At 35.6% G+C, this 15,849-nt stretch overlaps 1 protein-coding gene across 1 annotated transcript in view; it reads left to right on the top strand.

Moving 5' to 3' along the window:
* Positions 1-36: 36 nt before the first annotated feature.
* The window catches only part of ATG3 (autophagy related 3), a 28,272-nt gene continuing 12,459 nt past the window's right edge, over positions 37-15,849 (top strand). Inside the window, exons 1-5 of the mRNA XM_061194170.1 lie at positions 37-533; positions 3,222-3,263; positions 6,875-6,924; positions 10,627-10,697; positions 12,053-12,160. Of these exons, the coding sequence (XP_061050153.1) occupies positions 462-533; positions 3,222-3,263; positions 6,875-6,924; positions 10,627-10,697; positions 12,053-12,160 (343 nt within the window). The 5' untranslated portion in view covers positions 37-461. The remainder of the gene's footprint in view (positions 534-3,221; positions 3,264-6,874; positions 6,925-10,626; positions 10,698-12,052; positions 12,161-15,849) is intronic.

The following is a 15,849-nucleotide window of genomic DNA, read 5'->3' as shown; positions in this document are numbered from 1 at the left end:
CGCCCCAGCGCGGCCTTTCTCGCGTCACGTGCCCGCAGACTCCTGTGTCACGTGAGGCCCAGGTGGCGGCGTAGCTGCGGCGAGAGGGCGAGAGTAAGAAGCGGAAGCCGGAAGGGGCTCGAGTGAAGGCTGGCAGAGAAGACTCCTCCCGAGGGCGAGGGGTGCGCGTGCGCCCTCTTCTTCCAGCTCAGCTCCGCCGCCCTCGCTCGCGGCCAGGTGACAGCTGGGCCCGGCCTGCCGCGCACTGCCTGGAGCGCGAGGAGCGCGCGCCCTGCCCTTGCGCGCCGCGCCGGCCGCCCCTCCCCCTCGTCCCGTCCCTCCCGTCGCGTCCCGTCCCCTCGGGTGCCGCCGGCCGGTGCTGAAGCGAGTCGGCGGCAGCAGGGACATTTTCTGACTCCCGACCACTGTCCCGGCTGCCCTTTCCTCTCCGACGCGGGGCCGGCCGCTACTCCGGCCCCAGGATGCAGAATGTGATTAACACGGTGAAGGGAAAGGCACTGGAAGTGGCTGAGTACCTGACCCCGGTCCTCAAGGTAAGCCGGGCTTGCCGGGGGCTGTCAGGCTCACGCTTGGCTCTGCAGGGACCGAGGACCGGACGCCGGGGGAGTCACGGCGTTGTCCGGTGGGGAGCGGTGTAGGAAGCTGGCAAGGGTGGTACGCGGGAAAAGGTGCAGCCCCCTCCCGCGGTCTTATCTGGCTGTTCTCTAGGGTAAACTTGGAGCGACGCTCTGTGCGTACTTCACCCGCCAGAACTCAGCTCGTCTGGGTACATCGGGTTGGAACGTAGTCCGCAGCTAAGTGGGTTTTAGAACATTAAATCCTAACATCGGAAGTCTTTTGAACTTTTTAAACAAGGATTTTGCTTATTTTAAAGAAATGAATCAGTGTTTGGTACTAAAATGACATGTTACTTTTTTTCTTTCAAATTTCGTAGTAAGTCTTGTAATTAGGAGTTTGAAATATTAAGTTGTGAATGAGGTCGCAGCTTACTAGATTTCAGTGGAACAAGGTGAAATTTGCAAAATTATTTCTTTCAGTACCGTTGAACCCAGTTTGCAGGCAAAACCCCCTTTTCTAAGTTTTAAAATAGCTGAAACTAGTTCATCGTGGACGTCAGTGATAATACGGAGCAGCTTGACCCTTCTAGATACATAATTTTTTTTTTACATTGGCAATAACAGTATTTTTAAACTAAAAATTGTGCCACATTAGCTATTACAGCAGTGACTGACTTTCTTATTTTCAAAGATAATTTCTAGAAGTGCATTCGAGTTTTTCTTTTATAACCCTTTATGGTAAGTTTTTTATTATTGTATCTTTATTTTTCCTTTCTGAAAAGCGAGCAGTGATAGTAAATGAATAGCGATTTCTTGCTTAAGTGTTTTTTTTCTTTAAGCTTTCATTAAAATTTTACAAATCTTAGTGTAGGATGAAATATCCATGGAAATGGTTGTTCCTCTCTATTCAAGAAGTTACTCTGGTGTTCTAAGAAGATTTTACTTTGCTCCCTTTCCATGACAAAGCGAAATATTAGTCCTGTAGTTTTTAAATACTTATTTCTAAGAATGGTTTTAAAATGATATCTTGTTGGGCCAAGTTAAAAAAAAAAAGTTTATAAATGAGGACTCCAACACTTGATACGCTTACATTTGTTTACTGTGAAACCCATCATAATTAAGATTATTCAGTCAACTTTGAAAATAATTTTTTTGACATTTGAATCGAATGATTCTTTTGCATATTATGTCATCTTATCAGAAACGTCTAACTTACTAGGCATGCAGCATTTAAATAATACACAATTATTAAAACTTTTTAGTTTCAGGGAGAGAGGAGCAAGAGAAAAAAACCTGCCAAATAAAATATAAAACTGCTATTTTGAACTTATAGGATTATGTATTGAGAAAGCATTCTACTTGTTCACCAAACTGAAAGGATGTGTTAGCTTGTTAGTATGTATTTTTAGTAATAAGGAAAGCAGAATTATGGACCCTCTCCTTGATCTTCGCTGTGCAAACTGTTGGTTTACAGAGTGAATTCTTGTAGTTTCCTACTAGACATGGGAAGGCAAGGAGAAAAAACTAAATCTCTGGGAAATAAATGATGATTTATCCCAACGAGTAAAAATTAAGAAAAATCATGGTTTGGAAGGCACATGTACAGTAAAAGCCAAAGTCCTTACAATGATCTTCAAGCCTATACTTGTTTGGTATATATATATATATATATATATACTACTGGCTTTTAAGCAAAAGCCCTTGTTCACTTTTGCTTAAAAGCCAGTCTGACCTCTGTGTTATCCATCAAGCGCTCTCTTGCCTTGGGTTTTGCATTTGCTCTTCCCTCTGCCTGAAATGCTCTTCCCCTAGACAGCCTTGTGGCTGGTTCCTTTCCTTAAGGTCTCTACTCTATAGTCACCCATCAGTGCAGTCTTTGTTCTCTTACCATCCTATTTTAAATAACCATCTCTCTCCCTCCACCCCTAACCAGTTTCCTCTCTGCCCCATTTTTCTTTTTGATACTGATGACCATTTGGCTTTTCTCCCTGAACTAGAGTTTAAACTTCTTATGAGGACAAGGAGGTCTATTTTATTCACTTTATGTCCCTATTACCTTAAATAGTGCTTGCCATATAGTAGTTATTTGGTATTTTTTGAATCAATAATGTTCATAAATGAATCTTCATTTTTGTAGATTTCTACCACAAAATCTTATATAACTTAAACTTTAGAAAAATTTGGTAAGTAACATCCTTGCTTTAGAGGAGAGAATATTGTATAATATCTTAGTGGAGATGAGAATAATGGGAAAGTATTAAATGATTTAGGACTTCTAGATTTGGTTTCTAATATTACTCAAATGAGACATTGGCTGAATTGTAATATGTTTAAACATCTTTAAGACATTTTTCTGTTCTGTAAAATAATATTTCGTCATTTCACAAAATTATTTTAATAATTTTAATGTTTGTATAAATCTTTGAATGTTTTTCCAAAGAGCTTTGCTCTAATATAGCACTGGTCACATTATATTGTAATTATTTTCATGTCAGTTTCCTCTGTTATACTTACATATTCCTTGAGGTCAGGTACCAGTGACAGATTGTTTTTTTGCACATGCTCCATTACCTAGATGGGTACCAGGCAAATAGTTGCCCACAAACATTTTTCAGTTGAAAGTGAGAGATAGTGTAATACTGTTATTCTTTTTACTTTCTTTAGGAATCAAAGTTTAAGGAAACAGGTGTTATCACCCCAGAAGAGGTGAGTATTGAAGATATCAGTATAAAGCTATTCTACAATTACATAAACTGGGTGGCTTTTGTGTTTTATAAGAAAACATCTTGAAATTTAATCTTGATTTGAGTAAAATTAGATCCTGTTGACTATATTAGCAATTTTGTAATTGTAATTACAATAATAGCAATTTCTATTTCCCATTAAAAAAAATGTAACTTCCCTCTCAGTTTGTCATTTCTCATATTTTTCTGTAGTTTCTCTTTATTTAGAAATGAGGGTGGGAGAGGAAATGGAAAAGATTCCTATAGTGACTTATCCTTCACTCATATTTGTATTATATTGAGCGGTGCAGTGGACTCTGGTGTTTGTTGTCTTGCTTCTTTCTACCCCAAACATGAGTTTTCATGGCTTTCCATTTGGAAACTTTGTCTCAGTGCTTGGATATTAAGTTTTCTATCAGTATTCAGCTTAAATATTTTATTGCTACATATTTAACATTGATTTTTTTTCCCACCATTCTTTCACTTTTTCTACTAACCAGACAATGATGAATCTGCTTAATGCTGAAACAAATGGCTCTTTTATAGGCCAGTTGTGTTTTACTGAACTTTTAATATAGAATTATGTTTTGAGGAATCATTTTACTTGTTCACTAAATCTATATAATAAAAATATTGTCTTACCTTTAGGTAGTTTATTTTGTTGTCTTTAGAGAAATACATTCTGGTCTAAAAATCCTTTTGGACTTCAGTTTTATGAATAGTTATGGTTACATCAGACTTATTTTTTAGTCTTAATGAATGGCAAATAATTTATTTAAGCTTCACCTTTAACTCTCATTAAAAGTACCAGTCATTGGCAATGGAACTTTATTGAAATGAGCCATGTTGTATGATCTGGTTGTAAATTCCAAGACCTCAAGCCAGGGAATTAACTGATCTTTTAGTTTTCAATTGTGATGGAATCTCTTCAGTCCCAAATCCTTGTAAGTTCAAAGGATGGTGTGCTTAACTGACAATTTCATCTAAAATTTTATCTAAAGTTGTCTTTATGTTTAGTGAAGACACAGAATAGTATGGCAAAACCTAGAAGACCTGCCTTCCAGACCCATTTCTCTAATTTCTCTTATTCTGACTCAGGCAAATCAATTAATCTATCTAGGCACAGGCCTCATGTTTCCTCATCTTTAAGATGAGGGATTTTGACTCGACATTCTCTAAAGAACCCAGTCTGCATTAGGCATCATTAGTTTAATACCTTGAATGCCAAATAAAACTAAATTTTGAGCTTAAGCATATCATTAATGTTCTTGAAACTCAGTATCTAAAATAAAGAGCAGAGATGAAAGTGTGCTGTTTTTCTTGTACTCTTCGGCTTTATCTCCTCTATGTGAAAATGGCTAATTGGTAAATAGATAGTTGGATTTAGAGATACAAGTCTGTGGTCATTGAATAGAATTAAGCAAACCATTTTAAAACAGCTACTAATCCTACAATGAATAACTCTTACACTTAATTGTATCATGAAGTGATTTATGAATTTCCCCATTTTTAAACAAATGCAAGGCGAAAACTAGCTCAGCTGGGTACCAACCACATAATGCTGAATTGAGATAGAGTGCAATTATGGGATTTAATTAGATTAGAATGAGTCTAGAGGAAGAAAACCAGAAGACAGAATGCTTTGGATCAGTACTATACTGAGTTGATCTGTTCATTTGTTTTCTCTTGCTGTTTCTGAGCTTCTGGCTGTCAGCCTCTAACTATCTTTTTGTTTTCATTGAGAACTGTGGAAGTATTGTGTTTAAAAATAAGGACAGGCATTATCTAATATGGTACTGTCTGACTAAAAATTAATGTACAACATGTGTATGACTTGAGTAAATACAGTACTAGTAATAGAGGATAGCTTGAAGAATAAAGTTGCTCATCAGAATGTTAATATTGATTCTACCTTGTTAAAGTTATTCAGTCTTATCCAATATTTAATCACTAAGAGAAAGCTACTGTAAGCAGTATTGAGAATTTAGAAACTTGAATCTTTCATTTGAACATAGGAAGCATGTAATAATAATAATGACCACTGCTAATGAGAGCAGATATACACATGTACTAAATATCATTAGTAGCATAGCAATTCTATGTTCTTTTATATTTTTCCTTATCTTCTAGTGTTTTTGTTATTTTTTCAATGGGTGCCACCAGAGGTGCTGGGGAATAAAATATTAGAGTCTTGTGATCTCAAGGCAGTATCATTAAAGAATTTTTAAGTTTTCAATTCTTTGTTTTGCTTGCATTTTGTTAAATTAATACTTTTTTGGTGATGATGAATTAGTTCCCAATAGCTGGAGAGTTATGCAGCATCTTGTTGCAAAGACCCAAAATGCTTAAAACCTGGGGGAGAGGGTATTGCTTTCGTTTGGGTTTTTGTCTTTACCTAATCCCTTTAAGTAGTAAAGAAATTATTTAAATAAAAGAACAGAAACATTTTGTAAAGTTACTGTTGGGAGTATGCTGCTAAATCTTATCTTGTTAATCTATCTTCTTAAAAGAAGTTACTGTCAGAACTCTTATTTTATAGTTTTATTCTCTCAAATTAAAGCAGAATATCATACATAGACATACTTTTCTCAGAAAGACATTAGAAGGTTAAAGATAATATAATTTTTTGCTGTGTAATAAACCCATGAACAATACATGACTTTAAGTTAGAGCTGTTGTGAAATAGTAATTGGGGAAGTATGTGTGCATATAGCTTGAGTTGGGACACTGCAGTTATGTTTAACAGACTTTCATTTTCTGCTCTCAAGAATAAGCAGGATTTCTGTCTTGCGATAAGATCAGTCCATGCTCATGTATAATGGAAATTCTCAGAAGATTAAACTCTTTCTTCCTGAGTCTGTTTTTCATTTCTGAAGAAAAACAAAAATTTGTACAATGTTCAGCCTGCCCAGAAAGTCCAAGATTTGTTAGAGGATTCAATTTCTTAATTGTCTTGGTGTTTTCTGATTCAATCCAGAAGCTTCTAACTTTTTCCCCATTGTTTGGCAGTACATTTCTCACTTTTATTAATGATTCCTTTAATAGTGTGAAAAAGCTTTCAAAATTAGATGTTACTTAAATTTTTTTTAAAATGAGGAAGAAAAACTGTGTGCACTGTGATGTAATAAACTATTCTTACATCATAGACCTGTAGTTATTTAGTAATTTTTTCAAAGATCTTCATTGACTTTTCAACCATTAGCAAGAATCGCTCTACATTTTATTCATCCATAAAGTGGTTTTTGGCATTTTAAAATCCTGTTGTGTTACCCTTATTCATTTCATGGTACTGTATGCTTTTGGCATTATCTAAATCCAGTGATTACAATTGAATAAAAAAATTAACAGCACTCAGTATTTTTTCTTCCAAAATTAATTTACATTTTCATGGATGTTAAAAATTTTGTAGTTTTAATAAATATTCAAAAATAAATCTTTAGGCTGGTAGAGCAAGTTGGTGCTGTTTGCATTTTAATTGATTATTTTGAATCAGGGTTACACAGGATGATCCCTTTGGTATTTTGCCACCTTACATTCAATGATGTTCAATTTTTCTTTTTTCCTTTTTTCATATTTCTTCTAAATCTTCAATAGTTTGTGGCAGCTGGAGATCACTTAGTCCACCACTGTCCAACATGGCAATGGTAAGTACTCTTGAGTGAGGAATAGAAAGTTTATAAAAGGTGTGACTTCATAATTTTGGCAGTTGACAAAATAGATTAGTGCATGAAAATTAGAATGACCTGTTAAACCCTCCTCTAGTAGATTTTTCTATTAAATAGTGCTCCAGTGTTGCGAAAGTAAAATAAATGAAGAAAAACTGAGCATTATGCCTGTTTTGTTTTGCTCTGTTAGCACAAAAGATGGAGATTTTTGAGATAAATGCCTTACTTCCTTTACCAGTATTCCGTTTCTTTATAGTGTCTAAGTCTGTTCTTGTGGTGGGTCTTTAAAAAATAATTTTCAAAAGCTTAATAACTTTGATTAGCTTTTTTTTTCTGTTCATAAGCGTAATATTTAACATCTTTATTGGAGTATAATTGCTTTACAATGTTGTGTTAGTTTCTGCTGTGTAACAAAGTGAATCAGCTGTATGTATACATATATCCCCATATCCCCTCCCTCTTGCGTCTCCCTCCCACCCTCCCTATCTCACCCCTCTAGGTGGTCACGAAGCACCAAGCTGATCTCCCTGTGCTACACAGCTGCTTCCCACTAGCTGTCGGTTTTACATTTGGTAGTGTATATATGTCAATGCTACTCTCTCACTTCGTCCCAGCTTACCCTTCCCCCTCCCCATGTCCTCAAGTCCATTCTCTAAATCTGCATCTTTATTCCTGCCCTGCCCCTAGGTTCATGAGAACCTTTTTTTTTTTTTTTTTTAGATTCCATATATATGTGTTAGCATATGGTATTTGTTTTTCTCTTTCTGACTGACTTCACTCTGTATGACAGACTCTAGGCCCATCCACCTCACTACAAATAGCTCAATTTCATTTCTTTTTATGGCTGAGTAATATTCCATTGTATATATGTGCCACATCTTCTTTATCCATTCATCTGTCGATGGACACTTAGGTTGCTTCCATGTCCTGGCTATTGTAAATAGAGCTGCAGTGAACATTGTGGTACATGACTCTTTTTGAATTATGGTTTTCTCAGGGTATATGTCCAGTAGTGGGATTGCTGGGTCATATGGTAGTTGTATTTTTAGTTTTTTAAGGAACCTGATTAGCTTATTTTTCAAATTAAAAAGTATTGAATTTTTTTATGACATTAATAAATGCAGAATTTTGCAGAATCTTATGGTTCTTTACCATAAGACCTTCTTTAAGGTTCAAAAGTTCCTCTTTTTAGGAATGAGCTCAAAAGTTGAAAGATTAATGATACCAAATAAGGTCTTAATTGGAAATCTACTTGTAACAGACTTTTCCAATTTTTATTTTCCTCATTAACTTTTCTTTTAATTATAAAGTAATTTAAGCAACTAGCAGTTCTCGTAATGTGTTTTTTAACTATCTGAATAATAACAATGTTTTAAAACAAATTCAGTTTCATTACTTTGAGTACTTATGATAAAAGCACCTGGCAGTAGCTGCAAAATTGATCCCAATACTGGCAGACTATTTTAATTAGGCTAGAATCGTTTGGAATTATCATCTTGTTTGGATATGAGTGGTTCAATTTGTTACATCCTTTTTTTTCCCTCAGTGACACTTTTTCAATTGTAGTTGAAAGGTAGAGTTTTGATTTGGGAGCAGGGGTTCTAGAATTAACAAGATTCTAATTGATAATGTTTTTCTTAATATCTAAAGAGCTTAAATAATTAAACTATTTAAAATCACAGTTAGAATTCTCTTTCATCTGTGGCCTATTCTATTACCCTTAATTTTTTTTTTTTAACAAGTCCTTGCCCCTCTGTGAGTTTCATGGTTCTGTCTGTCCTCTCTTTGGGGACCGTGGGCCTTTTGGGATCTGTAAAATAATAAGGTGGGTTCCTGGACTGTTTTCAATATTTCAAAAAGTCAAAGAGAAACTGCATTTGTGTCACCGAGCCTTTGGCCAATGCCCAACCTACCCTTAATTTTTATGCTTAACACATATGCAAAATAGTTCTTACTGCTTTTGATCAATTGCTCTTTATCTTGTAGAACATTGTTTTTAATGTACCAAGAAAGGCCGAAATGTCAGGTTCATTTATTTTTATGTCCTTGTCTTTCTTTTGTGTATTTCTGTTCCATATTTTAAATTATGTTCATATCATAGAAGGTCTCTGATTTTAGACTTTTTTCCTCCCTAAATTGTTAAAACTATATTTAGCTATGTTGTGGTCTACAATATATATGTATATTTCAAGTCATACAGATATATAAGATTTAAGATAATAGTCATTTTATGGAAAAAGAACTAAATAAGGATTTTCTTCAATACATGTGTGATAGATATACATTTTCTTTATTCAGATTTCTTTGTTGAAGCCCTTAGTTGTCTAGTTAGTTTAGTTATATAATTTATAGTATTGTTATAGGGGTTGGTATATATGGACAGGATCTTCTTTTAGCAGGTAGTAGTTTATAGTTCCATTTCATAAATTGTGATGGTTTAAATAATTTTATTGTAACTTAGAACTCAGTTATATCACACTCCAACGTCTATACTTCTGGTTAAATTGTTGGGGCCAAAGGAACAATTCATTTTAAATCAGTGCTAGAAACAGACCATTTCTATGCTATACGTTCATGTTTACAGGTGCCATCATGACTGTGTTATATCATCTTCCCGCAGAACTTTAGGCATTACCATGATGTTGTTGAATTTGACACTTGGAAATGGTCTAAAGATACTAGAAGCCTGCCAACTGGTTTTAGGACATTTCCTGGCTTTATCTTATGCTCAAATCTATGGTTTGAAGTTTAGACTGAAGCTTAAGACGGCAGCAGAACTCAAAATTTATGCTCATTTATATTTGTGACAGATACCACATGCCACTCTAGCTCTGACCAATTCCCCTAGGTGACCCACAGAAGAATCTTTGAACAAATTTCTTAGTGAGATATTCCAGAGTAGCCCCCCGAAATCAAATAGCTGTCTCTGACCCACAGAGGGAGCAGTGTTCAAGAGCAGGAGCCCTAGAGTCGCTTGGCTCCATCCTGGCTCTTCTACCTTCCGGTTTTGTGACTGTGGGCAACCCGACTTCTTTAAGCTTTTGTTTACTTACTTATAAAATGGGACTATAAATATTACTCACTTTTTAGATATCTGAGGATTATATAAAAATACTGCGTGTTAGAGTTCTAGGTCCTATACTTAATAAGCACTCAATAAAAGGATTTTTTATTTGTTACAACCATTATTATTCTCAACATTATCATCCTGTGATTCAAAGCATCTTTATGTCTTAGTTCCAATTTTAATACAGTGGTTGGAATGTGGATCTTGTGAACCACCTACTTTGTTATGTAATGTCATGGAGCTATTTTTCTGCCTCCTCTTGGTCTTCAGATGAGCAGTACTTTAAGATTAAAAATCTGAATGAGATTATATTTGGTTAGAGGCAAACACAATAGTTGCATAATATAGTTCTGTATTATTCTACCTTTTTGTCTAATATTTAATCCAAATTCTTTTGGACTGTCTGCATCTCTTGGTACATTTCACTTACAATAAATATTGCTGTGCTCTTCATTGCCGTGACGTATGTCACTTATGGCATCCTTCCCAAACCAGTCCTAAAATGATTTTCTCAGGGGTGTGGATTGTGTAGTGTTGAGATTAACATGTGATATCTTCTGTCTTTGTCTTTTAAAATATTTTTTGTATTTTGGTGCTTTTCACTCTTTTTAAAGGGCTACAGGGGAGGAATTGAAAGTGAAGGCTTACCTACCATCAGGCAAACAATTTTTGGTCACCAAAAATGGTAAGAGTTATGTTGTATATATTAGTTAATTTTGCGCAAAGAGTTATATTTTTTAAAAAACCTTAGCACTTGCTGATCTTAATTCATGCTTAAAGCGGTACTTGCAGCTTCCCTCAGACAGAAATTTGGAAATTTAATGAAACTCTGGATTTTCTATGGGTAGAGTATTTTTTCCATACTTGATTTTATCTCCTTCCTTTTTGTTATTTCTTTTTGCCAAAAAAGTCTAGTTTTAAGATATGAAGGAAAAGAGCTTTAAGGAAAATTGGACTTTTTTCTCAATGGGCTTTTTAAGCAGCCTTCATAATCATAATCTTTTTAGCTATTTTAATCATCTTTAGACTTAAATTTTTCATGGAAAGTATAACTGATACTATCTTTGATATCTAAAATCTCAAAGCTAGAGGTTTTATTGTCCGTTGTGTCATTGAAAGATTGCCTATAGGCACAAAAATGTTTCTGAAACAGGTATTTATGAAGTTAATGAAGTTATTTATGAAGCTAATTTGAAAACAACATCAAAAGGTTGTTACAGTCCCTATCTAATCACATAACAGTACATTGATTTCTATTCTAATTTGCTCATTATAGGAAAGGGAAAACATGTACAAAACATCAGTTTTTTATTTCCTACAGTATATTTTTTGATAGGATTGGTCATTTATATCTTACTTGTTTTAAAAAAAAATCAGGAGATTAATAGCATTTTGTTGACCCCATGTCGTAATGTTGTTGCCTTATAATTTTTCAATTTTAGGCTTATATGAATTATAATACCTGTTAATCGATGCATTTGCTATATGAAAAACTTGGCACCAATTTGTATAAGAGAGTAAAGTTTAGCAGGTTAGTGAACTTTAAACTGGTTTATCCATTATGAATAGCTGGAGCTTAAATATGAATTATGAAATACATGTTGAAAGTTACTTTAGCATTGCAAACCAGAGGTCACCTCTACCACCTCCGAGTGTGACAGGTGGTGCCTCCATGTTCTGAGAGTAAAGCTGTTAAAATAGTATATTATTCATTAGCCTGAGGTTGAACAGTGTCATCTCTGACTTCAGCTTTGTTGATCTTCACAGATCATCAGGGTAGAGAATATATAGAACACTCCCAGTAGAGCCTTTGTATTTGTCTTCTAACAAAGCTATTTAGGGAAAGATAAGTGTGGTCAAATAATTTTGTCTGTGGGTTGAATGTAACTCTTAAATTAAGTACTCCTATTAGAAGTAAAATATAATATTTACCTAATATTTTGGTGGCAGAAATATATTTTATGGAATAAACTTTCTCTTTTTTTAATGGATTTATAGGAAGATTATGTCCTAGTAACTGTTTTTGCCATATTTTTATAGTGCCATGCTACAAGCGGTGCAAACAGATGGAATATTCAGATGAATTGGAAGCTATCATTGAAGAAGATGATGGTGATGGGGGATGGGTAGATACTTATCATAATACAGGTAAGAGGAGAATAGAATGGCATGTATTTAGTTTAAATTGTTTTAAACTCCTTTACAATCTTTTATAACAGCCTTGATTTAAAAAAAAAGGCTACATAAAGGAATATTATGACTTAGTTTTAATAAAGAAAATATGTTCTGAGTTTAAATCTAGGGCACTAAAAACAAGTTTTCTCCCTCTAACTCCTAGAGAATAGGAGGTATATCAAATGTAGTGGTAGAGCAGGGTTTCCCAGTCTTAGTACTATAAACATTTTGGGCAGGATAGTTCTTTGTCATAGCATTTTCTGTGCATTGCAGAATGTTTAGCAGTATCTCTGGGCTCTACCCACTAGATGCCTGTCACATCCTCCCAGTCGTGACAACCAGAAAAGCCTCTAGACATTGCTAAATATTCTTCGAGGGGCAAAATTGCTACTTTCAGTTGAGACTAGTCAGAGGGCTAAATAATCTGCACAGGAAAAAGTACCTCATTAAGTCTGTTTCTCCTCTTCTCTGAGTAAAGGATACTGCCATCATTTCCTTATGATGATAAAGAAGCAGATTTAGGACTTGAGCTCCTTGATTTGAAGCTCTTTTGTTCCTTAATGAGTTGAATGTTGTTATGTCAAGGCCTAGAGAAAAGAGATTGAACAACTTCTTAAAATAATTTCAAAAATCATCCTCTTTTCTCCACTGAGTAGTGCTGTTGGACTTTTTTTTTTCTTTTTTCCCCTGGATCTTTCCAAAATCTTTTAGCTGCTCTGCTTTAGTCTTCACATGACTGGGAGATGTGAGTAGCACATCTGTAGGAAATTGCCTGTTGACCGAATAGAGCCATTGGTTATAGCACTGTATTTCTGATATCAAGTTAGTGAGTTTCTCAAGTTGTCTAGTTGTATTGTATTCCATAACCCCTACCCCAAAATCCAGGTACATATTTACAAAAGCATTCATCACAGAGGTAAGCAGGTGCTGGAATGATTGGATTGACAGAAATCTATTACAGAAATTCTACAACTAAAGAAATGTTTGCCACATTGACAGAAGACAAGTAGCATCATTTTCTTACATAGAAAGCAACATAGTATTATACTTCAGTTAATTTGGTGTACATAAATTCTAAGTAATGTTTATGAGAGATAGCCTTAGAATTTTAGGTTTAAACTATATTCTGATTGGCTTAAAGCAGTGCTTCCAACTGACTCACAAGGCTAGGTGCCTGGTTTTTATTCACCTCAGTTCCCTTTGCTTCATCACTGCTTTTCTTCTCTCAGGTTTCTTTCATTTCTGTTAGCCCTTGTATTAGTCATGGTTCTCCAAAGAAACCATGGATATAGATATAGACAGGTTTGTTTTGAGGAATTGGCTTACGTGATTGTGGAAGCTAACAATTCTGAAATGTACAGGTCAGGCCGGCCAGCAGCCTGAAGACTCAGGGAACAGTTGATTGCTGCAGCTGGAGTCTGAGGGCAGTCTGGAGGCAGAATTAATTCTTCTTCTTTAGCACTCAGTCTTTTTCTCTTAAGGCCTTCGATGGATTGAATGAGGCTCACCCACCTTATGGAGGGTAATGTGCTCTACTCTAAGTATACTGATTTAAATGTTAAGCACATCTAAAAGATACCTTCACAGCAACATCTAGACTGTTGTTTGATCAAACTATGGGACACAATAACCTACCCAAGTTGAGTTGACATATGAAATTAACCATCACAGCCTTATAGAGTATTACCTTCATTAGAATCATTTGAGCTTTCTTTTTCTTTGCCAATATGTGCTACTTTTAGGAGAGTCTGGTTTAATGGGATACTACTACATTATATTTAAACAGATTGAAGAGGTTTATTTTCTTTTGTTTCTGTGTAGTAGATTCAGTGAATTGTTTTGTAATAGCAATTTATTTTGTTAATATTTGGGCTTTACTGTTATAAAATAATCATACCTACTAAAAAATAATTTCTGGAAAAACTACTGTGAAGTAAAAGTTTTATGCTAGAGCTGTGGATTGTGACATTTTCCATTTGTGAAAATGAGTCATTCTTTGGTTTGGATATATTGAACAGATATATCAAAGCTTTAGAAGATTAACAAAGGAGCAAAGCATATTTTGTATTTAGGGGTTTTTTTTCTTTAATATTTCCCATCCTTGTTGAACTATTTAATTGAGAACACTGATGGGTATTTTGAATTAGAAATATTAAATTACTGATGCTGCCATCTACTTAATGTCATTTTCATTGAGATAAGTAGGTTCCAAGGTAGTTGCTTAACGAGGTGCACTGGACAGAGCATTGAACCAAAAAGGTGTGGGTTGAGTCCCAGATTATTCATGTAACTGTCTATGAGATTCATGCAAATTACTTTATTTTTCTGGAGACTTCATTTCTTTATAGAGAGAAATCATTACCTTACAGAATAGTGTGTGTAAGGATTATTTAAAATATAGAAACAGTAAAATAGAAAGTCCCATATAAACCTGATATGATAGTACTACCTCTGAATGTCCTGGATTTCTGAAGCAAATAGCATATATTTTTTTAATTTTTTAAAATTAATTAATTAATTAATTTTATTTTTGGCTGTGTTGGGTCTTTGTTGCTGCGTGTGGGCTTTCTCTAGTTGCGGCGAGCAGCGGCTACTCTTTGTTGCAGTGCACGGGCTTCTCATTGCGGTGGCTCCTCTTGTTGCAGAGCAGGGGCTCTAGGCACGCGGGCTTCAATAGTTGTGGCATGTGGACTCAGTAGTTGTGGCTCACAGGCTTAGTTGCTCCGCGGCATGTGAGATTTTCCCGGACCAGGGCTCGAACCCGTATCCCCTGCATTGGCAGGCAGATTCTTAGCCACTGCGCCACTAGGGAAGCCCCTAAATAGCATATTTAGTATAACCAGTATCTTGTTGAAAAAATTTCAGTGCAGGTTTAAATGTAAATACTGGGTTGGCCACAAAGAGCCTTCGGTTTTTAAATAAAAATAAAAGACACATTTTTCATTTTCACCAAGAACTTTACTGAACAACGTATTCACCCTTCTGTTCCACTACCTTCTGCCATTTTCCAGGCAACTTCATAATTCCATCTTCCCAAAACTTTGTATCTTTTTGAGCAAAGAACTGTTCCAGGTGCCTTTTACAGTCCTCCAAGGCATTGAAATTTTTTCCATTAAGAGAATTTTGTAAAGACTGAAATCAATGGAAATTCGAAGGTGCAATGTCTGGTGAATATGGCAGATGAATCAGAACTTCCCAGCCAAGCTGTAACAGTGTTTGCCTGGTCATCAAAGAAACATGTGGTCTTGCATTATCCTGATGGAAGATTATGTGTTTTCTGTTGACTAATTCTGGACACTTTTCACTGAGTGCTGCTTTCAGTTGGTCTAATTGGGAGCATTACTTGTTGGAATTAATTGTTTGGTTTTCCAGAAGGCGCTCATAATAGAGGACTCCCTTCCAATCCCACTATATACACAACATCACCTTCTTTGGATGAAGACCGGCTTTTGGTGTGGTTGGTGGCGGTTCATTTTGCTTGCCCCACAGTCTTTTCTATTCCACGTTATTGTACAGTATCCACTTTTCACTGCCCGTCACAGCTTGTTTTAAAAACGGAACGTTTTCATTATGTTTCAGTACAGAATCGCATGCGGAAATACGGTCAAGAAGGTTTTTTCCAGGGACTTCACAGTGGTTAAGAATCCGCCTACCATTGCAGG

Source organism: Eubalaena glacialis, chromosome 6, assembly GCF_028564815.1.
Source record: "Eubalaena glacialis isolate mEubGla1 chromosome 6, mEubGla1.1.hap2.+ XY, whole genome shotgun sequence".
Lineage (NCBI taxonomy): Eukaryota > Metazoa > Chordata > Mammalia > Artiodactyla > Balaenidae > Eubalaena > Eubalaena glacialis.
This window is presented reverse-complemented; position numbering and strand designations above follow the sequence as displayed.